The sequence below is a fragment of the Microcebus murinus genome, chromosome 1 (assembly GCF_040939455.1).
Source record: "Microcebus murinus isolate Inina chromosome 1, M.murinus_Inina_mat1.0, whole genome shotgun sequence".
Lineage (NCBI taxonomy): Eukaryota > Metazoa > Chordata > Mammalia > Primates > Cheirogaleidae > Microcebus > Microcebus murinus.
The window spans coordinates 102,911,019-102,937,856 of NC_134104.1; the positions used below are offsets into that span (position 1 = coordinate 102,911,019).

The 26,838-nt window shown below is 43.4% G+C and overlaps 1 protein-coding gene across 2 annotated transcripts in view; it reads right to left on the reverse strand.

Annotated features, from left to right (window-relative positions):
- The window catches only part of KCNAB1 (potassium voltage-gated channel subfamily A regulatory beta subunit 1), a 367,524-nt gene that overhangs the window by 63,358 nt on the left and 277,328 nt on the right, over positions 1-26,838 (reverse strand). For both annotated transcript variants that reach the window (XM_020285635.2, XM_012786902.3), the window contains exons 3-5: positions 9,746-9,783; positions 4,457-4,536; positions 2,149-2,193 (exon numbers count right to left, since the gene is read on the reverse strand). In XM_020285635.2, the coding sequence (XP_020141224.1) occupies positions 2,149-2,193; positions 4,457-4,536; positions 9,746-9,783 (163 nt within the window). The remainder of the gene's footprint in view (positions 1-2,148; positions 2,194-4,456; positions 4,537-9,745; positions 9,784-26,838) is intronic.

The following is a 26,838-nucleotide window of genomic DNA, read 5'->3' on the forward strand; positions in this document are numbered from 1 at the left end:
AACACAGCTACCAAGTGGTAGCACCAGGACTAGAAGCCAAGTGTACTCACTGAAATAGCTTTAATAGGATCAGTGCTACAATGATATGGTTTATCTTTTCACAGTCTTATGGGGGCAACTGTGAACTGATGTAAACACTCTGTAGTATGGTGATAGCTTGAGCTTTTATTTGCAAGACTGACAGGCTCATGGAATATGCATGTTAATCTATTTTCTACAAAAGGTATATGTAATAGATTTTACAGCTACGGAGAGTGATGATTTAATATTCTCTGGGTATTCAGGAGCAAAGAGCTGCTGCACCAGCACTGCCCCTTCTCCCATAGGTGATTTCTAGCAGCCTGCACCTCGCCACAGACCTCACTGTACGATCAGTGGGCTTATATCCAAGGTTTCTGTTGCAGTGGAATTGTGTCTCCCAAAAGATATGTTTTAACTAACCTCCAGAACCTAAGAAAGTGAGCTTATTTGGAAATAGCATCCTTGCAGACATAATTAGTTAAGATGAGATCATATTGGAGTGGGGTGGGTCTCTAATCCAATATGTCTAGTGTCCTTATAAGAAGACACACAGACGCACAAGGGGAGAAGACCATGGAATGGCTGAGGCAGGGCTGAAGTGCTGCGGCTGTAAGCGAAGAAACGCCAAGGATTGCTGGCAACCACCAGAAGCTAGGAAGAATTTTATGCGGAGTTTAGAAGGAGCAGGGCTCTGCCAACACCTTGAGTTTGGACTTCTGGCCTCTAGAACTTTGCAAGAATAATTTCTGTTGTATTAAGCCACCCAGTTTGTGGCACTTTGTTGCAGCAGCCTTAGGAAACTGAAGTGGCCTCTATTTAGGCGATGATGGATGAGCCAACATGCTGAGTGGGAAAGTAACTCAGGCAAGGTGAAGAACTAACTGGGTGGGAACATGAATAGTTTCCAATGTTTAAGGGGGAATATAATTTTCTATTAACATCCTGACAGTTCCGTGGGGTAGGGGAGGAGGCGAAGGGAGAGGGAGAAAGTAGGTCACCAAACTTTATTTGTTCATTTTGCCATAAATATCTGGTTTTCCTTTGCCATAAGGCCCTCTATTCCTACCAAAAGTTTATCTCAGAGTGAAGCATAAACAGTGCTAAGCATATATGGAGCTCTGTTCCACCCTTCTAGATTCCCCTTCCAGAGGGAGTTTAAATTATGTGTGCAAAAGCATCATTAAACCACTCTTGAGCTGTGCTCTTTGACAATGTCCATCTTTCCTAGACTAAATTTTAGAAATTACATGCTAAGTGTCTATGCATGAGTACAAAGCTCTTTGCACAGCCGTCTTCACTAATTCTATAGCACTGTTATTTATTTGGCAATCAGCAGATATTATGCCAGAGCAGAGGAGGACTCTAAACTTGTCCAGTGATCTTTGCTGGGCTTTGTCTCATTCTGTGCTCGTGCTGGGGAAGCAGCGCTGTAGTGGCTGACGTCCCGAGTGAAACTCGGTGGGGTTGCCTCCCACCCCAGCGCAGATGCTACGGCTTCCTTATTGTACCTCTGGCTTGGGCTACAGAAGGCAATGGGGTGAGATGCGCAAGCACAGCCCCCTTTGTTTCTTGGAGGGACCCCTCAAGGATAGCAGATGAAGCACTTTCCTGAATAGCCAGCTAATAGGGCTCCTGAGCACACAGGAGAGGCAATTATCTTAATTGTGCTCAGATGAGAAAGCTTTGGGATATTTATCCCAAGGGCTTCTTGTTTCATCATTTCTTTGTATCCAGAGTTGTTAATAAGATGAAGAGGAAGCATAAATACGTGCATATAGATAATCAGCTTCCTGTCAGCTCGCTGCCTTCACCAGATTACCACAAACGGCAGTCAGAAGCCATGAAAATGTCACTTTGTTTTATGCACAAATATCTCATGAACATTCCCTCCTTCACTGCTCAGCGCCATGGTAATTCATTGTGATCAGTGACTAGTCAATAATTTTTCAAGCACGAGTAATGAACTCGCTGGCATTTATTTTCAAGCCACTGTAAATCATTTCTTTACCAAGAATTGCATTTTTTTACAGTCTTTTGGTCAGGTGTCATATGATTTTATTTACCCTTCTCTGGTGCAAATATTAAGTCTTCTAAAAGGTAAGCAAACAGTTATGGTAAATGCAGTACCTCCAGCCCTTCTTCTTGATGATGCTGCCCAGAATCACTTCAGCCCTGGAGGGGAAACAGACAACATCTTAGGATACAGTGCCTTGGAAAAGCAAGAGTCAATCCAAAATACCAGAGCCACTCCTTGTTTGAACTCGCAGTGCCTACATAGCCCCAAAATAGAAGCCGCTCTCGGCTGGTAGCACAGTTTCCGCTGTTTCTGCTTGTGCCTGCAGAATCCTGCTCCGGAGCATTCCAGAAGCACCTGCCAAGTCCTGACACACTGGCAGGAGACCACTGCAGTCCTGACGCTAAGAGACAGCAGAGTCATTTGGCAGTTCAGCATTTCTGAAGCACTGATCCCATACAGTAATATAAATATCCTGCTAGTTGGTGTCCAATGGGAGTCAACATTTTTGTTCTGATTGCCGTGGAGCAGTTCAGCTGTGATGGGGGGGGGGCTATGAGATCTCACACTGTTTAGACAGAAAATATTGATTCCTGGGTGATCTTGAACCCATGTGTGAGTTTAGATGTCCCAAAGGCCAGGGCTGTAGAGGGAGTGGCCCCCAGAGAGAATGTCCTGGGTTCCAGTGACAAACTTTGTCATTGAAGCAAGATAGAAGGAGATATAAGGAAGTGTCCCTCCTTCCCCTAAGGCTGGGCCATGGTGGGGTGTACTGAAGACATCCACTGTCCTCTCCCCTTCACCTACGCCACCTGGGACCTGAGAATGAGGAAGCAAAAGTGTTCTTCTGTGTCCTTCTTAGTAAGACCAGCATTGTGAGAAGCAGCTGGGCTCTCACAGGCTTTGTGAACTGGCGCTTTGTCCATCAGGGTCTTGTAGGTGGGAGTTATCACAAGTGGTTATTGATCTTAACTGACAGTTCTTTGTCAGAGTGTACAGCCTGCAGTGAGCCATGATGCAGGGCAGCTGTGCAGTATGCCCCAAATAGGCAGCGGGTGTGACATTAGTGTTCTTTTTGCTTTTCCCTGTCCCTCTGTTGCCTTTGCAACCTTGCATTTCACAATGGGAACATTTCAACTACACACTGACAATCAATCAATAATTAACCAGACAACTATCCTTCACAGTAGGAATGCAAACAGGACTCTAACAGACTTGGTACTCACTCCTCCCTTTTTCTCCCCTAGCCCCATTTGGTACTAAGCAGGGAAGGGGTAGGAGGTAGAAAAGAGCAAAGCTGTACAACTTTTACTCTCTGTCCTTGGATTCAACAGAAAGCATCAGAGATGTGCACCCTAAACCTCCTTGATGGTTCTTAAATGCAGACCCGTTCTGCAAAAGCAGGAAACCCATGCAAGGCAAATGCACTTAGGTAGACCATTTGATGATCAACCTGATTCAGCAGGCCTAGCAGTTTGATTGTAATTTTCACCTGGAAGAAGATGAATTAGTCCTACAAGTGATTGTGCTCCACAGTCCTGTTAGAAAATTTTAGAGCTGCTCAAACAGCTAGGCAGCAATTTAGTTTCTTTGGTTCTGGGAGTAGAACATTCATGTTCACAGTAGGAGGCCAGGGAGCCCAAGATCTACTCTAAAATGTGCTGATTATGTTGGGATCAGGATAGCGTGGACCTTGAGGTCCATTGGCCAGGGTAACGCCCTGTCCTAGAGCTCCAAAGCTGCTCTCGGGTCCAAGAGAATGCTTGCAGCTAGATGTGACTCCTCACGCAGAAGTGAGGACTCTTTGCAGCCCTCCCTGTTCTCAGCATGGGCTCTAAAATACCCTCTTATAAAATATATTAGATTCCTTAGCATCTTTGGGGATCTCGACTTTGATGTCTGATTTTTCTACAATGCTAGTGTAGGGACAGGCCAGTAAACAGGAAAAATAGTCCCTGCTTCCCCCACAGGGAGGACATCCCAGTTGAGGAGGTTGAGGAACTATGAGATGTGGTAATGAAATAACAAGACTGGCTTTTGAGCAACCATCGTGGAATTTGTTCATTCATTTACTCATATGTTCAACCAACATTTCTCCATCTGCACTGCTGCCACTCTGGCCCCAGCCTCCCCTGCCCCTCACGCAGACCACGGCAAGTGCCTGCTGATGCTACCTCCCTGCAGTCCATTCTTCCCACGGGGACCAGAGGAGGGGCGGTCTGGGTGGGCAGAGAGGGCCAGAGATGGTCAGGTGTCCCAGTCCCAGCGATGGTGGTCGGGGGAGAGCACAGCGGTGCCACCAGCATGGGGGGACGGCAGACGCTTCCCAACAACATGCCAGAAATGGTCTGGGCAGAGGCCAGAACCTTTCCCTTGGTTCGACAGATGCCACCTGAGTGACACAAACAGGCCCTGACTTACTTTCCAGCGGCGTAGACCTCAGCAGTGTCAAAGAGATTAACGCCACTTTCATAGGCGATTGTCATCAGCCGTTCAGCAACCTGCAAGGGGATGAGAGGGTCGGTCAGAAAGGCCAGATGCTTTCCAAACCTGGGAAGCAACTCTGAATCCTCTACTGGTATTGAAGAACACTCAAATCTCACTAACCACTCCGAATTTTTCTCAGTTATCGTGAAGAAAGAGAGGAAAAGAAGGGTTGAAGCATCTGTTCCCTCAGACATAGAGGGGACTAAGGGTTTGCCTTCCAGGCTGGGATTAGGTCTGCCCTCAGAGGCGACGAGGTGCATGGATTTGTGTTTCTTACTCTGCTGGGAAGACCTGGTTTGACAACATTCTCTGTGGCATCATAATCTCTCTGACAAAGGGGGCCATTTGTATTACTGGCGACTCCGTCCCTCAACTCCTTTCTCCAAGCCAATAGGTTTTGGCAGCTGGCTGACTCCTGACCTGAAAGCTTGTGACTTTTCCCCCTGAGGCTTAGACAGAGCTGTGACTGTTGTAAAACTCCTGACACCCACAGTTCAGCAAAATCCCATCACAGAGTGACCACTGAGCCAACACCAAGGAGGGAGTGAGCACTCTGACCCACTGGGACCTGCTGCTTATAGTTCAGCTTGAAAACGGCTCTCAGGGATCCTCGTTCCTAGCATTGTGCCGCTGAACACGGTGTCACGTGTCACAGAAGAGTGGAGGAGAGGTGTGCACAGCAGCTCGAGGGGTGGCCGTAGAAGGGCAGTGACAAACCGCAGGGGAGAGGGCCCATTCTTCCAGTTTGCTGATGGGCTTACTAGCTGTTTGAAAAATTACCCACCTCATCAATAATTGCAATTGCTTTTCCATTATGTTTTTGATGGTAGGCCATGCAATGCTTCATCAGCATTTCCAAGATAAACTATTTTTCTGTTGCTTTGAAAACTGGCCTACCAAGAAAATTATTAAGCCCGCAAAATGGAGTCCAGGCCCATCCTTTAGCGTAACAGGAGCACAAATGCTATTACTGCTTTTAATTTGCTGCCATTATAGCACTTATCCTAACTAGAGATCAAAAGTTAAGTATCGTTTTCCCTGTTATGACTGTCTCATGTTTTAGAAATTGTTGTGCTCCTGTTGTATATTAGCCTTGTGTCATGTCACATGGCATACTGGTACGTTAATACTGGGAAATCTCCACTATTAAATCTTATCTGGAGAAAAATTTTAAGATAAGATGAAGAATTCTGGATGGAGACCTGAACAAAATGATGTTTCCCAACCATAGCATTTGAAGACCTGAATGTGGACTAATGGGAAAAAAAAATCACCAACTAAGTCTGAAGACAGGTTTCTGGTCTTGAGTGTCCCACTTACTAGGAAAATAAATGTGAGCAAATCATTTGACCTCTCCATATTTCAGTTTTGTCATCTGCAAAATGGGGATGGTTTTGTTCAGGGATCTCCTCCTCCCCTGAAGCCATGAGGCTTTGGGAGGCTGATCTCCCCTCCCTCAACAGCCCTGCGGGCCCAAGGGGAAGGGGCTCAGGGATGGTCATGTGACATATTCAGGCCAGTGAGATTCGAGGAGAGATTTGCTGAGGATCCCCAGTAAGTTTTTTCCTTGTTTTTCTTTCTGAGTTTCTAGAAGCAACACTCCTTCCCTGGAGTTACTGTTCCGATTGAGGCCTACAAAATTCCTGCAGCTGTCTTACTACCTGCAGGAGAAGTCAATGCACAAAGGGACACGGGGCCAGGAGACTCTGGGAAGCAGAGTGGACATCACCAACTGTGTTTGCGGAAGCTTGCTCTACTCTGAAACTAGTTTAAAAGCCAAAATTATTTTTCTCTTATTGGTTAAATGATTAAAGTTAGATTTATTGTTACCTGCAATTAAAGGCACCCTAACTACCTTACAGATCAGAAAATGTCAATAACACTCTGAAACTTAAGTGTTATAAGATGGTAATATACCCATCATTATTTTACAAAGTTAATATTCATGAGTTACATCTATCTTGGAGTTATGACAAAGCCAAATCATCTTTGAGCGGCACCTTACAAAGTTATTTAGTTTGGCGTTGGAATCCTTTTGATAATATCCCTGCCAAGCAGTAATTCAATATACAGTTGAGCTGTCCCAGCAATGGGGACATCCCCACCTCCCGAGGCAGCGCTGACAGTTACATCACTCAGCACACTGTGGTGTGGCAGTCCCTGGTATTCCATATTTGCACCTGCTTTGTGTTGAGATCATCTGAAGCCAGAGAGAAAGAAGGAACATCTGGGGAGGTGAACTCATTGCTCTTGGCCCACATTTCTGCCACATGGAAATAGCTGAGCTCCAGCCATGGAGGCACGGGGGTGGCTGGGTCTGGCTGTGCATCCACTTATTCACTTATACACCCATTTAACCATCCATCCATCCATCCATCCATCCATCCATCCATCCATCCATCCATCCATTCCCCTATCCTCCCATCCACCCACTCATCTATCAATCCATCTAATAAAAGTTTAAAGTATAAGCTCCATGAAAGCAAGAACTCTGTCTGCCTTATTCATTTTTATGTCCTCAATATCTAAAACAATGCCTGGCACATAGTCAGCACTCAACATATATCTGTTAAGTGAAGGGATAATTAATTGTTCCTATCCTCAGGGAGTTCTCAGTGTAACGGTAGCAGAGAAGAATATCAGAAATTGGAACTAAGAGAATGCTACAATAGAGATAGGTATAGGTATCACAGAGTTCAAAGGAGGTGTGTAATTCAGGGTTATAGGGGTATGGTGGAGTCAGGAAAGGCTCTGATGTCTGAGTTGAGTTTTAAAGAACAAATAGAGTTGACCAGAAAGTTGAGGCAGGGCTGGCATAAGAACATGTGGAATGTATGGTGAGTGGCAGTTTTCTGGGTGTCCGGAACCCCTTAGAGCCTTTATTTGAATGGGTGTGGGGTGATCAGAAGACACAGATATAGAGAAGCCTCACGACCTGGCCTCAGGAGCAGCAGGAACAACTTCTTCAGGGTAATTCTTGGACATTAAGGACATACAGTCTCTCTTTAGGTATCTCCACTCCACCCACCACCAACTGGATCATTCTCATCCTCACTCGTCCTTCTCTACCTCAGCCTCCTGGGGAGGGGATCTCCCTGCGACCTGGGGAGGCCACAGCTGCTCTCTGGAGGTACAGTAGCTGTTCATCTGGTCTGCATCTGAGGTGAGCGCCTCTGCAGCCATTCATGACAGCTTCATGGCATAGTTTCTAGTATTGGAATTTTGAAATGATTCATCTCAGAGGTCAGCCCTGCACGTTCTGACCTTGGAGAACTGGGCTCATTGTAGGAGACAGCACGCACTGTGAAGGGGAGAGCAGAAAGTAGGGGAAATGATGCACATATCCTTGGCCCCTCTCCTCAGAAACGGAAGATATTTTTGCCTCTTCCCCCTCCCAGCACCATCCCAGGCAATGGTAGGTTACACGTGTGCTAGATATGGTAGATTATTAATTGTAGTCCTGTCCCCCTACTTGCCACCTATTTTGTGTTGACTTAAAGTCTGCGGCCTTGCTCCACTATCTGCTGCTTTGCCATTGTGCCTGCTGCAAACACCCTTACCTGACGCCAATCAGAGAGCCCCACGGTAGACTCTATGATGTGCCACCCAGGCCCTCCTTCAGCACCCAATAACTTATTCCTCGAGCTGTTGGGAATGCTGCCATCAAATGGCCTTCAGCTATTAACTCTTTCTGAAAATCGCACTTGGCTAGAGTCACTAAGCCCAAGGTCAGACCTACTTCCCAGTCAGCCTCTGTCCAATGACTGGTCAACACAAGGGATATACAGGCCCAGTCCTCTCGTCCCAACCTGGGACAACTCTGCAGGGCCATCTCAGATTTAGAGCTCCCCAGGGGCTGCTTGGGCCATTGTTGAGGCTGCCTCATGGGCCGAGGTCTCTGCCTGCTCAGTGCTGCTTCCTGCTCTACCCTGTGTCGACCCTGAGGGCACTTCCTGATAACTGTCGTGCATGCCACCCTCCACCTCAGAGTGCACTTCCCAGGGAAGCCCCGAGACAAGCCCTCTAAGGGGACCTGTGCCCAACACCGGGAACAGGCCTTTCGACTGACAAGAATACACAGTTAAGACCTCTTCCCCAGATCTGCTAGGTAGCGCGGTGACTGGGAGCAGTGGGGAACAGCCTCTCTTCCTCCAAGTGTCTCCTTAGGAATGAAAGCAAGAAGCACCTTTGTAAAGGGCTTGTTCTGGGCCTGGTACCTGGCTAAGCGCTTTACAGGGATCACCTCACTAATCTTAACCACAACCTTGCTGAGTACAGGGTATTGGCATTTTACTGGTCTAGCAACTGCTAGTAAATGTATTATAAATGTTAGTAAATCAGGTTGGTTAGTGGCAGAGTGGGACTGGATTCACTCAGATTCACTCTCCGTACTCCTCAGTGGCCTTGCAGGTGGGCTAGGAAAGGCCAGAGGGACTCAGGGCAGTGCCCGCAGGGGGTTTCCTGGCACTCATTGCCTGCACATCTCACTTATGCCATGAAGGTGTTCCTTAAAGGTCATGGTAAAACTATCACTTTGGTAAGCGTTGTTTTGAATGTGTAAATGATGATCTAAGGGAATTTTATGGTAAATATAACTACGACAGCTGCCATTTATTAAGTGTCTGCTACCTACCAGTCAGAGGGCAACATAAATGTCTGACATGCGTGACCTGTTAATACTTTCAACGAACCTTCAAGGTCAGCGTTATCGTCCCATTTTACATAGGAGCAACTGAGGCTGAGAGAGCTTGGATTAATTTGCTCAAGCCAGAGTGACCAACTGCCCAGTCTTCCCAGGACTGAGAGAATTTCTGTGATGTGGGCTGTCCGTGCTAACACTGGGAAAGTCCTGTGCAAAATGGGACCAGTTGGTCACCCTAATTGAAGCTAAAAATAAATAAATACATACATACAACAAAACCATGCGATAACAGGAATAAAATCTTTTCATGAAATGACTAATGTTAATTCCAAACAATTCATTCTCTAACTGTTCAACCTGCACACATAATAGATTGACAGCCTCAAGGGCTCTTAAGAGTCTAAATGTGAAAAATACAAGAGGCGAGGTAAAATCCACAATTATCTTTGAGTCAATCTTAACCATTTCCTGTGATTTAAACATTATCCCTGTAAAATGTAGGGTCCCAGGAAGAGTACTCCCACTGTATAGCTCTCTCTGCATTTCTTTTGCCAGCATAATAGAGGCCAATAGTAACTTACCTCATCTGAAATTTGACCTCCAAACGTCACCCATGTTCCTAGAAAAGAATAAATATTTGTACATTATTCATAATCATTTTTCTAGTATTATGCATAATAAGAAGAAACTCTTTCTTACCTCAGGGAGACCTTAATAGAGTGCACAGGTAGTTTACAAAGGTGTCTAAATAGGGGCACATGTTGGACTACTGTCTAGCCTGTGCTCCTTCACTAAGTATTCCAGAAGGGGTCCGTGTCCCTCTGGAGGAAGGGGTGCCTTTTCTTCACTCAAAGCCACCATATAGTCTAATGGCACTCCTGCCCTAAAAGATGCTTTTTTTTCTGCTATGGGAACATGAATGTCAGTGGACAAGGAGGTGGTGTTATCAAGCCTGCTTTGGCTACACACTGTTCTTACTCTCACTTATCTAAGAAGGCACTTGTTCTGAAAGGGAAGGTAAGACCTTGGGTTATGGTTCTTCTTGTCTTTGCCTCCCAAATGGGGCTCTATTTTGTATTCCTTATTAATGTTTCAAAAGGAATCCTCTCAGATGTTTTGCCAGTGCCCTCTTATAAGACCTAAGAAGTGACACTCACGTACTTTCTGTTATGACCTGGTACTCCAAAATGGAAATCTCCATTGTTTTGGGGTTTGGGAAGGCAAAGGAAGAGAGGAATGACCAGCAGCCCAAAACTTGCATTTGTAAAGCAAGAAGGATGTAGACATGGAGTGGAAACTTTCCATGTCAGTCTCCAATCACCCCATTCATCCATTCCCTCATTTACCCATTTTTTTGAGCCCTAAGTAGGTGCCAGGCAAAGGCATTGTACCCATGTGCAGGGGACAATGAGGTGATTAACCCAGTTCCTGTCTCCCAGGAGCTCACGGTTTACAATACTACTTTATAAATACTACAACTGAGGCAAACACCTGTCAGTAAAGGAGGGAGTGCTCTACCTAGACTGGAGGGAAGTGGAACTCAAGAAAGAATTCCTAGAACAGACGACACCGTGGTCAAGTCTCACAGGAGCTAACTCAATGAAGAAGGAAGGGACAGGCATTCTGGGTAGAAGCAAGGAGGCAGGAGACTTCGGAATGTGCTGACCAAGAGCCTGGGCCATAGGCCACATCGTGAAACACGTGATCACAGAGGGAGGGGGGGCAGGAGTGGCGTTTGTGGGGCTATGAAAAGAAACTCTGCTGGAAGCATATTTCACATTTTATAATAACAGTTATAGCTACCATTTGTGGAACATCTTCCAAATCCCAGACAGTACTTTGAGAATTTTTTATATTTTTTTTTATCGCCAATCATTTTGACAAATTTACAAGGCAATTTTATTATCCTTATTTCCAGATGCCAGATGAGGAAGCAAAGATTGACCAGCCCAATAGGTGAAATACCCAGGATTCCCCAAACATGACTGGCTTCAAGAAGGGTATCCTTTCTGCTATACCATACTGCCTCAGGAGAATATTTCCAAATTAATTTTGGCACTTGGATTTCATACTCTATAGAAGTACCTTGGTGGAATTGTACCTTTTCTCTTAGTTCTCAGGGACTAAAACAAAAGTAGGATCTAAATTGTTTTACTGGTGCATTCTACATCCCCAGAGGTTGCAGATTGGCAGCCCAAGGTCGCACTCAGCCTGTGGACTTGTTTTGCTTGACTGGAATGGTGTTGACCCACTTTGTATCTTAGTAAATTTAGAATAAGTTACCAACATTTAAACAATTAAGTGTTTTGATTTCCAGCTTCTCTTGACAGTGAAGGGCTGGTGTCCCCACAAGGTAGATGTCCCCTAACTCTGAGGAGCAGACCTTTTGTGGAAGGACTGTGCCCTCCCCACTGAGTTAAAGCCCCCACATCTTCCTGTTGTGGGGCACTGAAATCAAAGAGCCGCTGCTATTTACTACCACATGTTTACTGCTGTTTTTCTAACTGTAAAATGAATAGGAAAATGAACTTGTGCCTCTCCTTAAAAAGAGAATTGAGTATTGCAAGGAAAACATATGAGTGCACCTGTTTTGGTGGATAAAAAGAATACCCAAACAAAGAATGTTTGCACAGAAAAATTACATATTAAGGCACCATAATAAAACCAGCCATGACTGGTATACAGAAAAGAAGGGGTGTTGCAAAACTTAATGAACTGAAGAAATGGCAGCATTTGTTTCTGAATGAGAATAACATGAGGGAGCTGCTGTAAAATACAGTTCTCTATTAAGTGAAAAAATTGCCTGGGCGTCAAAACCTTTTTACAGACAACACATTTATGAAAGAGTCTCTTTTGAATGTGCGTAAATTATGTGTCCAGAGCATGGACAAGCATTTGCAAATGTTAGTCTAACCAGCAACTTTGTAGCTCAGCATGATAAAAATACAATTGAGAACTTTCAGGACAAGTTAAATTATGGGTGGTATTTTCTCTTGCAGCAAATGAGAACACAGACATAAAGAATAGCACACTGTTAACTATATTTATTTTTGGTGCAGTGAGAATTTTGAAGAGGTCAAAGAATGCTTGGACAAGGAGCCCATGAAAGGCAAAGCATCAGGAAATGGCTTACTTTGTGTGATGAAAAGGTCTCAGACCACTGGATGTAGAATACACTGGTCAAAGTCACTTTGTGTTACTGCAGATGGAGCTCTCAGGATGGCTGGGATTGATGTCAGGCCTGTTGAGTGACAGACCAGAGGTGGCACTATTTTGTAGGGACACTATCCCTAAGTCCATTAATTTCCTCATTCATCAAGAATTGCTTTGGGCAAAAAGCTAAAATGGGACAAGCCGTGGATTCAGTAATTAATACCACAAATTGGCTATTCTTCTATGTCTTCGAGCAAAATCAGGTCAGCGTTTGCTTAATAAATTTGCTGGCTTACTTGTGCTGTGGTGCAGAAGAGAATTTTTTTTAACCATTTATGTCATCAAAAGGAATTGTCCTTTTTCCACTCAGCAGTAAAGACTGGCCCAAAGTCTCGAGCTTCTTGCTTATACTACAACTCATCTATACCTTTGGAATATTTTTCTACAGAGACATTCACAAATGTTTGCACAAATGTCTCATTTGCTTCTCTCAGTCCTGACAAAATTGAGTCTTTGGGAAATTAATTTGCTGAGGAATAATTTGGTCTACTTTCCTACATTGCAATCAGTTTCCAGAAATGAAAATGATAGCCATTCTTTAAACTGTGCTGTTGAAACCCAGATTCTAAAAAAAGTCCTCTGACTTTAAACTATCAAAAGAAACAAGCATTACTTTGCTTACCTTTCTTAATTAATTTTTGATAGTACAAATGAAATATTGATTTGAAGTTATCAAACTATAGTACAAAATGGTACTGAAGACTAACTAGAACAATGTTGAAAGGCAGGATTGTGCACACATCTTGGAGGGGGTTGTTTTACAGATAAGAACCATTTACAGTGGTTCCACCCATGTTGGAAGAGCCTATGTTTAGGAGCAGCTCTATTTCAAAATTAATCTGACAAAACTGCCTACCACTCCTGGGTTAAGTATTTCAAGCTACATTCAGTACATCACAGTGAAAAAATGCAGGGCCTGAAAGATGTTTCGGTACAAAAGAAAAGATGTCATGTTTCTGAATCCGAGTCAAAGCAGTAATGAATTATGAAAGAAAATACCGTAATAATTAAATGCATTTATTTTTCAATTAGTTTAAAATTTTAAAATGAAATAATATATGAATGTCACATATATTTACATAAGTTACCTACCTACACCATAACCTAATAAAAATAAAGTGTTCATTTCCATTTCTGTAAGTTTGCTGTTCATACAATCAGCTTACTTTGCTCAGATATACCAAACTCCCTGGCCCTTTCAACACTTGCTACTCATTTGTTTTCTATCTATTTGTTTATAGAGTTTATATCTTTTGCTAGAAAGTAAGCTGTCTGAGGGCCAGGATTTTGCTTTATTCATTGTTCTTATCTCCATGGCACTAGATAGAAGTGGATCCTTACTACATGGTTGATAAGTATAGGTTAAATTGAATTAAGTTGCCCTTTGAAATGTTATCAACCTTTAAAATATTGGGATAATTTCCTAACAAACATGTTCATTTCTATTTTTAGAAAAATGAATGATGCTCATCAATATTCAGTTCTTCTAGACTCCAGATGATTGAAATGTTTCTCTCCATCCCGGGGTACCCATCTAGTCATGCCCCCTCCTGCCTGGGAAGGTCCGGGGAGGGCCTCCTGCCTGGCTGCAGGGCCTCCATCACGGACAGGGTGTGGCCCAGTGTGCGGAGGGTCTGCTGACCACCCTGAGGAACAGTTGTCACTAACAAACAGGACACATTCCCTCCTGCTGGACAGAGACATACGGCAGCCTTCTGGATGGGGTCTTTACGTCTTTTCTCAAAAGCTGCTTTCTTAGTGAGGCTTATCTGGCTACCCTACTTGAAATTCCAACACCTACCGCTGGATATTTAATATCCTCTATCCGTGCTGTATAAAACTGACTCTCTTTAACAACGTGTCAATTAGCACTATGTATTTTATAGTTTATTTATTTATAAAATTAACATTTATGAATAAACACCATATGTTTAACTTGTTTTTCTCATTATTTTGTTTTTCCTCATAAATGTGCTCCATGAGGGAAAAATAATTACCAGTTTTGCTCACTGTTGTATCCTGATAATTTAAGCATAATACCTGGCACATGGTAGACTCAAATACTTGTTGAATGAAAGAGTGAAGAAGAGTTCACTGTGGCATAATAAATATTACAATCATATTATATATATTCCCTTCCCTCCTGATAGCTATAAAAATATATTCAAATCAACTGCAACATAGAAAAGAAAATCACCAAATCTATAACTTTAAAATGATCAAGTCCAAACGGTGGGACATTCTATGAAGTACTTGATCAGTACTCTTAAAAGTATTAAGGTCATGAAAGACAAGAAAAGACTGAGGAACTGTCACAGATGGGAAGAGATTAAGAAGAAATATAACTAAATGCAATGTTAGATTCTGCATAAGATCCTGGAAGAGAAAAAAGGATAATGAAATTCAAAAAAGGCCTGTGGTACTAGAACTGTACCAATGTTAATTTCCTGGTTTTGATAATTGCACTATGGTGATGTAAGATGTTAACATTATTACCCCTAAATGTCTAAATATCTCTTCATCCTCAAAGCAAGGAGCTCGTTTAAATGACAAGCATGTTTCTAGAATGAATAAGCAAGAAGCAATTACCCTGTTAATCATCAAAAGATACTTATGTAACCAAGATAGTTGTGTGTGTGTGTGTGCATGTGTAGGCAGTTTTCTCCTTTTTACAATTCATCAATCATGTTTCCATGCCATAGCAGGCGTGCTCCAAGGGACCTAACAGAGATTTTCAAAGCATGTGTTCCATGGTGCCTGAAGGAGTTTCATCAGAAGATACAATAGCAGTTCGACTGTTCTCTTTATATTCCCTCTGCTTTTAAAAGGTTAGAAATAACAAGTGTCAGTTTAATAAAATTATCTTCTAAGTAACATTCCACTAATTTGAGATTCCACAGTGAAATAATCATATGACATCCTAGGTCTCAGGAAGGCATGCTCTCATTAGAGGCAGAAAATGGTTAAGAAAATTGTCACAGAGGGTTTTTGAGAATCATATTAACAAATAAACCACCTTTGCTCTTTTTCTGCAGTAGGGCATAGTAGAGAATAAAATCAAAGAAACAGAGTTTCTGCATTTGCAAAATGTTGGCTGTTTCCTGCACTATCTTGAACAAGAAGCTTTTAATGTAGGGTGCACATTTGAGTATCCTGGAGAGATTTAAGTAGTACTGCTGACCTGGTCCCTCACCAGACCAATTAAATCAGAATCTCTGGCACAAAATCTTGGCATCAGTATTTTTAAAAGATCCTCAGATAATTCCAATGGCAGCCGGCTTGAGAACCACAGTTCTAGACTGTAGTCTTACTAATAGTATCTCATCCTTTTCTTTACACCCTGACTCGCCTTTCTTACTCTTTTACTCAATTGCTGCTATCCCCATTTTCCAGAGGTTAAGTGACTTGCCCAAAGTCCAAATAACTCGTAAGTGGCACGGTTGAGGCCTGGATTGAAATCCAGCAGCCATGCTCTCCCCCACTCCACCTGTGCCCCTTTAGCTATGGGATGGTGTGGAGTGAGCACTGTTCTTTCAGTAAAAGAGATAAATTCCAAAGTTACCTCAAGCTTCTTCACATAAATGCAGAATCAAATCAAAACAAACAGAAACCAAATTCCTAGAAATCTGGCCCAAGGGGAAGTGTCTGAAGATGGGGCTGGGATGTGCAGACAGGTAACAGAGGTGAGGAATTGGTTTCTTGCCCTTGGCACCCACTACTAATGGAAGGGCACAGGATGGAGACACCCTCCTGCTCGAGAGGCCTCGAGTGAGGGCCTGAGCAGGCAGGAGGGTCAGGCAGTCCCCGGCTGGAGTTCTGACTCTACCTCACACTGGCAGGGTGGGGTGGGGTGGTAATAATGATACCTAGTTCACAGGATTTTGAGGAGGATTCTGTGAAATTTGGCTAGTGCTTAACAACCTCTATCTTAGCACAAGCATTAATTCCCAAGGCTTCAGGCTGCATTAGAATCCCTGAAGAGCCCCACTCCAAGATTCTGATTCTGCAGGTCTGAGCTGCCCCTGGTGGCTCTGTATGTTTAACAAGCCTCCCAGGTGATTTGGAGGCAAAACAATACTCTGAGAAACCCTTCTGTGGCCACTATAGATAAGCTGGATGCAGATCTGTGTCTGGGCGCCTGGACACGTTCTCTTTAGAATGACGCAGACAAAGCGTTCCTCCTTGTTCTGGCTTGCATCTGTCAGTGTTTTCCACAGAGCTTGGCCCTTATTTTTGGATCCAAGCTGTAGCCTGGTCTTTCATTTTTGGCTTCTAGTGTGTTGCTAATGAGCATCTGGCCAGAGTTAGCAAATGTGATAACAACTTAGCCTTTGCTTTTTTACTTTCATTACCTTTTTTTTTTTTTTTTTTTGCAAGAACCAATAATACCACCCTGGCTCTCAAGGGGTGGGGGAGGGATGGGGTGCTCTCACACCTGCACTTGACAAAAGAGCTTGAAACAGCAATAAAACAAGGTAAAGACCATGTGGAATAAAAGTAGGCTTCTCGGGCAAGTGAGGTGCAAGTAGTATTCCCACTTACAGTGAAGAATAGCACACACACACACACATACATATACAGGTATTTTTTTTTTCTTTTTAAGGACTAAATATTATTTAGAACCCTTTCTACTACTTGAAGTTTATGTATAAGTACTTAATAAAATAGGAAACACATGAGAAAGACATCTTGGCTTCCACCAAATGGACCCATTGTGCTTTTCTAGATCCTTCTGTGCCAGGTGCTTTACATACATCAGCTCTAATCCTTATGGCAACTCTGCAGGGTCTGAATAATTCCACCTACTTTATAGTCGAGGAAGTGACAAGCCGACAGTGAGTGGTAGAGAAGTGACTTGCCACAGCTGTTTAGTGGTGAGGTCTCCAAAGCCATGGTCTCCCCACAGTGCCGCGCTGATTCCTGGCGCTGACACTTCCTTGCCTCCCCCCAGTCTCCCCCCAGTCTCCCCCCAGTCTCCCCGGGCTCTCTCTGCTCCAGCCAAATGGTAAGGCTGGGCCTTCGCTGTAAATGCCTGCGACAACATCCTGCTTCATGGATCTGCCCATGTTCTTTCTGCTGCCAAATGCCTCTCGCACTAGCCTTCCATCCTTATGGTAAGCTTTGCACCCATTTCTGCCCCCCCCCTAGTGCCTATCTGGGTGGATGAAGAGCACTATACACTTGCTCCACTCTTCTGGGCACCTTCATGCTCTCAACTCCACCTGGGATCAGGATTTAGCTCAGGATTTTGATGTCCCATGAGTGCAGAGCCGTTTTCAGCTTTAAGCCCTCAAACCCTTAGGAGCTCTGCAGTCAGGGCAGAGAGCTGGGCCACAGTGACATGTGCCCATCATTGACGGGGTAGGCCGTCCTCAGCGGGGAGGGCAGCGGCAGAGGGGAGTTGTGTCAGCCATTAGGAAAGGCTGGGGGGGCTGGGCCTCCCAGAAAAGCCTGTGGAGAATTGGGGGCTCCCCTTCTCCTAATGCCTGTGTGTAGACTTGAGGTTTTGCGGGGTATAGGGCTGGGATTAACTAAGGTCCTTCATGATCCTTATAGAGAATATACAAATATTTGATATTTTCTCTGTTTCTTAAATTTAAAGATTTATGTATTTAAGTGCCAGGGGATATTGCAAGCTCCATTTTAAGATTTGTTTCGGGGCAAATCTGCTTGGAACCATTCTGTTCTGTTTCTCCATTAGTTTGATCAGTGCAGTTTAAAGACAAGGGGATAGCATTGGAAATAAGATGAATGATGGGGACATGAAATTTAGAAGAGGCAGTTTTCTGTGATGAAGCAGATTGCAAGGGTTGAGATTCCTCTTCAGAGACTGTGTGAGCAAAACACAGAAATACAATTTCAGCACGTTGAATCTTTTCCCAGAAACAATGAACCACTCTCTGTACTTGGATGTTAGGATTAGTGATACACAGTAATTTAAATCCATGGCTTACTCTCCTCAAATTTCCTTATCTAGGTATGATTCTTGAATTAATTGATTTTGTACCTGTTAGGAAAATTTAAAATAAAATAAAACCAAAAAGGCCTTAGATAAATTTTTTCTTCTCTGTGTGTTTTAGGTTTTTTGCACATATTTTTGAAATAAATATTACTTTTATAATCAGAAGCAAAAGTTTTTTTTTTTTTAAATCCTCACTACTGGGAAATCCATTCATAAACAAAGATTGCCACAAATCACAGCTCTTCCTACTTCTTGAACATGAAAAAGAGGCAGTGTTTATATTTTCTTCTTCACCTTTTTTCAATAGACAAGGTCTTGCTCTGTCACCCAGGCTGGAGTGCAGTGGTGTGATCACAGTTCACTGTAGCCTCGAATACCGGGGCTCATGTGATCCTCCTGCCTCTGCCTGCTGAGTAGCTGGGACTACAGGTGTGTCACCACACTTGGCTAAGTTTTTTAGAAAAAAATTTTTGAGATGGGGTCTTGCTAGATAGTCCTGGCTGGTCTCAAATGCCTGGCCTCAAGCAATCTTCTTGCTTCAGCCTCCGAAAGTGCTGGGATTATAGGCATGAGCCACAGTGTCCAGCCTATATTTTCTCAATATTTTGCCTGAAGTCTTTTTGTCAAAATTCTTCACATTTCCTTGTACTAACATTTACATATTGAAAATTATTTCTCACAAGAAAGTTTTTAGAGCCTTTAGAACCGGCATGGATCATTAATGAGCCTTACTTATTTTGTTCTTGGAAGAACTCCTGTAATAAGTGTATAGAACAATTAACATAGGTAAAATAACACTGCATTAGAATAAAATTAGATACTATCAGACACAAAGACTAAATGGCAATTTCTGATTTATAAAACAAATTAAAATATTTTCAATATCTTCTTCTGAAATGGTATCTAGTATTAAGGTTGAAAATTCTTTTTTTTTCCCCTGTTAACTCTTAGCACAGTGCCCGGAATATAGTGTGTGCTCAATATATATTTTTAATTTTTTTTTGATTTATCTTTTGCTTTTCCACAGTAAGTTACTATGAATAAGAATGCTTTGGACAAACACTACTGTCAAAAAGTTTGAAAGTCAATGTGACCTCCTTTATACTTTCTTTTATCTATGAAAAATTGATGTCAAATCTTTATCTCTGTGTAGGGATATAATTTTTTGATGGTTCAGTGAGTTGTTCTGCCCCAAACAGTAATAATTTTGGATAGCTCTGTTGTATCTGTACATAAAAAACACAGTGTATTCCCACAGGGCTGTCCAGAGCTACTAGGAGATAAAGTTTAATTCCATGGCAAGGAAAAGAAACATTCTTAGTGAAAACAACATAAGGATAATACATTGTAAAAAAGAATGAAAAATATCTTGCAACAGTCCTTTCAAATTCTCCCTATTGGGCTATGAACTTCTTGATGTTTAGAGTATTAAAAATCATTAATAAAAACTCAAAGTAGCAATACAAAATGATTTGTGCACTTTTTGATTAAGAAGTTTTTGAAATATAGAAAAATTAAAACTGACGGCCTACAGATAAATTATTTCATATTTTTGAATAAGCAGATATTTGTACATTCAAAAAAATAAAAATAAAATAAAACTGAGGAACTAGGCTGGGTATAGTGACTCATGCCTATAATCCTAGCACTCTGGGAGGATTGTTTGAGCTCAGGAGTTTGAGACCAGCCTGAGCCAGAGTGAAACCTCTGTCTCTACTAAAAATAGAAAAAATTAGCCAGGTGTGGTGGCATGAACCTGTAGGCCCAGCTACACGGGAGGCTGAGGTAGGAGGATCGCTTGAGCCCAGGAGTTTGAGGTTGCTGTGAGCTATGAAGACACCACTGCACTCTAGCCTGAGTGACAGAGTGGGGGAAAAAATTAAGGGAGAATATAAGGGATAATTTAGCAAAAACCAGATTATTAGAAAATGTTCCCAGCCATATTACACTCAAATTAACCCAGAGCCCATATTTCCTTATAGATTTATGAATTTACATATAAGGATTACTTTATTTCATCTGTGCCTGAGGAATACCAACTGTTAAAATTTCACCTTTAAAAAAATGAATAATGTCCTTTTCCTAACAGAATATTCATAGCCATATCAATAGATGGGGTACATTTGCATCACCCACAGAACTGTGCATAGACTTTCTTTTTATGCACTTATACTTTGTCTATTTCTAACTAAGGAACAGAGACATTCCCTTTTCAGTAATTATATGCAGAAATTTAACATGTCAGAGGAGAAAATGGAGCAATCCTAAATCATAAAACCATGTTGGTACATCTTTAATCTCAGGAGATTCCATTTAATGCAAACTCTACATAGAGTCATTCTCCTTTGAAATGATATACTATGCTAAAAAATTAACTATGGTAAAGGAGAAGCACAGCACAGCTCCTGGCAGCCTGGGTTGGAGACAAGCTTCCATTGTCCGAATGCTGATGCTTCCAGACAGGCTTTGGCATAGAGGTGATGGCATTATAATCACGTAGTCCCGATTGCACAGGATGGGGTGACAATTCCTAACAAACTACAAGAAAGGTTACCCTGAGATTTAGGCAACCAGAGACATCAAAAAATACCAATGTTATGTTTTCATCTCAACAGTATTTTGGATTGTTCTCCAACACAGAAGGCAGACCTTCTTGAGACATTTTCAAAACTGCTAACATCTCAGGATGAACTCTGTTTCCCCAGAGATCGTATAAAACCTGGCATATAGGAGGAGGTGCTTATGAAGTGTTCTGTGAATGACAGAATTCAAGAACAGCACAGGAGAAATAATCAACAGAGATGTAATGTACAATGAATTTGTTTATTGCCAGCTGATTTTTTTAAAAAAATAATTCATTGCTTGGAAATAAGTTGATCTGAGTGAGTCCATCTGTGGACTTTAAATGAGTTAGTGGTCTCAGTGTTCACCAGCCACCAAATACACAGTGGAAGAACATTTCAGAGGGTGGCTGGGAGGCCAGCATGGGGGATCCAGGAAGTCATCCTGGTAGACTAATGCTTGCATTTGCTATATTAAAGCAGTGATGGCATCAGTTTCTCTTCCTGCTGGCACCTGGGGCCCTGGCTGTGGGAAACAAGGGAGATGTTCCCAGAGGGAACTCCGGGGTACCCAAGCTATCTGTCTGGTGACACTCCATCTTTGATCATTTTGAAATTGGTCAAGAACCCTAAAACTACTCACTATGAGAGAAAGAGTATACAACAGTGACGAAGAAGGTATCGTGAAAGCTCTAGTGTGCGCACTGCATGATAGCTCCTTGTCTAGGCCAGGCATCCTCAACTGCAGCCCAGTTGGTAGGACCCATGTGATGCATGGCCCCCTCCCAGAGATTCTGGGTTAGTTGGTCTGATGAAAGGTCCGAGCATAGGCAGGTTTTTTTTTTTTTTTTTTTTTTTTGAGACAGAGTCTCACTCTGTTGCCCGGGCTAGAGTGCCGTGGCGTCAGCCTGGCTCACGGCAACCTCAAACTCATGGGCTCAAGCGATCCTCCTGCCTCAGCCTCCCGAGTAGCTGGGACTACAGACATGCGCCACCATGCCCAGCTAATTTCTTTCTGTTTTTAGTAGAGTCAGGCTGGTCTGGAACTCCTGAGCTCAAATGATTCCCCCCTGCCTTGGCCTCCCAGAGTGCTAGGATTACAGGCCTGAGCCACTGCGCCCGGCCGACAGTATCAGCTTTTCCTCCTCTCTCTCCACCACTGTGGACATGCCGCCCGCCTAGCACATTTATCTGGCCCGCCGGGTGTTTTTGCCACGGCTGCCTGTCCTGCTTAGCAGCTGACTGGTCCCCGGCCCACAGTGCGCATTCTTTAACAGTCTGAGGGACAGTGAACTGGCACCCTGTTTAAAAAGTTTGAGGACCCCTGCCACACTCCCAGTACAGCAGGAAGCCTTGGAGTGCTAGGAAGGAAGAAAGGCAATAAGTACCAGCTCAGAGGGTGAAGAACAATGCAGCAGGGGAAGGTTGCGCTTCTTGCAGGATCATTAGCCCCAGTGAAATAAAGGGTTTCAGGATATTCCTTCAAGATTCTCCCTTTGGTGCTTTGCCCTTTATTTTATTAGTACTATTAACCTTCTGCAAAATCCCAGTAGCAGTAAATGACTACAGCAGAAGTAGCTTAGTGGAAATAAAAAAGGGAGAATAAAAAAGACCGTCAGCAGTCTTGTTTTCTGGGACAAGATTACAAGGGCCACCAATCCTGCTGGAGTAGGGTGCAAGTGAGATGCATCAGAGTGATGGGGTCAGGGCGGAATTTCTCCCAGTGGTGCCACGTACAATAATTAATTCATTATGGACATCTAAAAGCTTAACTGAAACCTACTCGGAGATGGGCCACTAGATCATTATACTGCTCCTACATATCTTATTCACTCTGGATAACTCTCGATTTCCCACTGACACATTTTCATGCCAGTGGCACCCATATTCAAATAGAAATACATAATGCATTCCAAAGACAAACATAAGTAGATTTTAATTTTCTGTGTCACTGTTCCTCTCTCTTAGCAGAGGCAGTTGAGAATCCACTGTCTCCTCCATGTGGCTCCAGTGGGTCAATTGGAGGAGCAACACAGCAGCCACTAATCCCTCTGAATAAAATGCCATTCCTTCTTAAAGTTACACTGGTATAGAAACTACACACATTTAAGACACTCTGGATATTGCAAACTCCCAAGTATAAACCCCAATTTAAAAAAATTTTATGTAAGGCAGGCATTGACTATTAGATGGAACAGAAGAAAATGTCGATGGGATGGAAATATCAGAAGACCACAGAGCTGCTATGAACAGCACAAATGAACATGCACACATGAGAACTTGGGTGGAGGTGTGCCTCATTCATACTTCAAAGACGTGCATGATGGTTCTGGTCATTAACCCCGTGTGCTATGATCTCTCACACTTGCAGATTTTGCACAGTTACCTTCTCCACACACTCTGACTTCAAACTCTTTCCTACTGCCCCAATATGTATTCTGTATGGGCTGTCTGTACACGCTCACAGTATGGGCTTATAATTCGTTGGCAGTGAACATATTGTTACATTTAATCTGTAAAAATGGGAATGTTTGTGTCATTGAAATGATCTCCTGCTTCTATTCCCAATTCTGTCCACTTTGCTGACTGCATCATGACCAGAATTAGCTTCCTAAAATGCAGCCGGCCAAGCGACTCCCAGAGTTAAATGTTTCCCAGTCACACAACAGACAAATTCCAAGCTTGAAGCTGCATGGCTTCAGTGCTTTCTGTAACCTTCATGAGGTCGCCTTTCATCATTCTCTCTGCATAATTCTCTCTCCAGGCCATGCTAATTTAGGTTTCCATGCTTCTCCTTTTCCTGACTTTATTTATCAAGTCATTTAGAGAATCTTTATTGAGCCCCCTTTATTCCCCCAGAAGCACACCAGAAGGTGGGGACGAAATGGCAAGTGATAATAACGGTCTCCATTTCCTGGAGCTCCCAGTCCAGTGGGAAAGAAAGACGAATACTCAAGCAATTACAACCAGAGGGCCACATACTGGTAAGAGGTGCTGTGATGAGAACCTATAGGGAGCCTCTAGGCCAGACTTGCATGGTCAGGAAAGTAACAAACAAGCCAACACATGAGTAAGGGTGAGTAGGAAACTCAACACAAAGAAGTGCCTGTGGCTTTCTTTGCCCTATCAACCTGACAGATTCCCGCTCCTCCTTCAGAAGCTGGCTGCTCCCATAGCACCTCCTCCCACTGCCCAGAAAGAGGTGGTCACTTCCTGTGCCATTCCTTAGTCTTGTACCTCTACCTCTCTGCCTCCACCACCTCTATCACATCATTGTTTGACCTTTTCCTTTTCTTCTCCTTGACCTGGCTCCTTCTTGCCCTTCTCATCCCTTAGTACTCTTCCTCCAGGAAGCCCTCCATGACCTCCCCCAACTCTAGCATAGGCAGCCCTTGTATGTGTTCCCACAGCACCTCACATTTCCCTCAGAGCACTGATCATGCAGTCCTGCATTCATTCATTCATTTTTCATTCATTATTCTATGAATGAGTGTGTATTGATTACCTTCTCTGTTCTAGGCATATGCTCTGAACTGATTATCCAGCAGGAAAAAAGTCAGACTAAAAATGTTATCACCAGCAGACACAAGTAAAAAATGCAGGGTGACCTCTGGGGGCACATAGCCTAAGGACTGGTCCAGCCAGAGAAGCAGGTCTCCCCCGGCCCCCACAGAGGTCGTGTGAGAGCAGGGGCCAGCACTGCTGCTTCCTTGTGCAATACATAAGCACACAAATGAACGAGAGGAGCACCAGGTCCTATGTTTTACAGGTATGACTAAGTCAGTTGCAGTTTCTGTCCTCTAAGAGTTCACAAATTAAGACTCAGGTGGCATCTGGGCCTGCAAACCCATCAGCAGGGCCAGGCAGCCAACCAGCCCCCCCTGGAAGGTGCTGGAAAGGTGGGGCACTGCAGGGTAAGAAGAAAAATGAAGCAAAGTCCAGCAGAAAGCTAAGCTTGTTCTGGGTCACGGTTAACACAGGCAAGTCATGTCCTTTCTCTTCCTGTTTCCTTCTCTTCAGCCCAAAAAAATCCCCACGGTTAGATTGTCAGCTCTAATTTAGCTACTGCTCATTACTTTATCACCCATTTCCTATAATTACATGTTGGGCAGCCTCTTTCACCTCTAATTTTAATTAGTTGTCAGATATAAAATGAGCATTGCCGTATTTTCTGCTTCATGCTCATGGAAGTCCTCCTTTGCATATTTTCACCATCCAGGTGTTAGAATGAAGCTTTTATTTGTAAATGAGCCTCAGGTCTCACTGATCCTTCAAGATTATTGGAAACAAGTGTAAAGGAGAGAGCATATTGAGAAGGCACAGCTGTATATTTACCCTGCAAAAGAAAATTCTGTTGGTTAGGCAAATTCGCATATCAGGAGGTAAACGTGAACTGACCCACAAAACTCTGAGACACCTCATGCCATAGAGAAGGCCAGGGAGATTTTAGGTTTCAACCATGGCTAACAATGACATAGAAAAGGCCCAAATAAGCTAAAATAAGGAAGGAAGTGTTTTCTGGATTCAGGAATATATTTTCTTCTTAACTCTTCATGGTGGACATGTGTTTATTACAGTCAGTCACTATTCCCTCTCTTGAAGTAAGAATTATTTAAATTTCTTTTGAGAATGAGCCCCTTTCCTACTCCCAGAGTGCATTTTGGATGGATTTAAACCCTTCCCCTGCATTGGGGTGGTTCTTGATTGACTAAAGTTTTTTAGTGATTGGTTCAGGGAAGGACATATAAGTCAACAAGAGCCAACGGGATGTGAAGCTTGGAGCTGCTGCAGCCATCTTGCCCCTCTGGGGGCAGCCTGAGAATGGAACCAGCCTGGAGCTCGCAGAACTCACAGTCTGATCCTCAGATTACCCAAATTGGCCCATTGTCACTGTGAGCCTAGAAATTCTGTTGTGTGAACCTAGACAGTTCTGTTTCTGCTGAAGCTAATGTTTTTGCTTTGCTTCGAGCTGGACTTTCTGTTCACTTACTCTGGAAGTTTTCTGATTCATACTCAATAGACTTAAAAAGAACTAGGACTTTATTCTTAACTTCGTCCAGCTGTGGCCTTAAGGGACCCATATGAATGCCCATATGGTCCCCTTCAGTGTGTGGACCCACAGTGGGTCACTGCTTGGGCACCTATGTCACCTTCCCCAAGGCGGCTGCCTATGGCCCTCCACTCTCTTCACCTGGGCGTACCAGAGGCCCACCCTGCAGGAGGATGGTACCCCAAATGATTTCCTAATTTTTCGCTTCACTGTTAAGGAAGCTTAATTACATTATTGATTGAAAGTATGAAACTTTCATTTGAGTTTTTATGCTGCATAGGATTCAGGAAAATGATCTTTATATAAATGTACAGCACACAGGGCAAACTCCAGAGCTATGGTGGACCTCAGGAAAACTTTATGACAGTATGCAAAGGAGGGAAAGGTAGGAGTTAGGATCTTCATTCACAGCATTCACACAAAAACCAAAATGCCTCTGCTCCATTGCATTCTTACTTTGACATCTCTCATGGGGAAAGCACACCTGATCATGGACCAAGAGACCTGGATTCTGGCTCCCATTATGTCTCTGGAGCTTTGATGGGTCATTGTTCATCAACTCTGGGAAGCGATGCCAGGAGTCATTCAGGTTCTAACATTTGCTAGTTCAAAAGTAGAGTAAAAGCGTTTTCACCCAGCTGCCAGCCCAAAGTCATGCCAGGCCTCACCATTGCCCACATCACCGACTGTGAGAGCCAGAGGGGGTCACGTTTAGTCCAGCCATTCTCTTTGGGATGAGTCTGGGGGGGGAGGGGTGGAACGTGGGGGTCTGCTGTCTCTACCACTGGCCCCAGACAAGATATATCCTCTCTTCCCACCCTGCTTTCCTCATCTGCAAAGGAGTTGGTGACTGCAAGAACTAATATTCCCTTTCATGACTGTGATGAT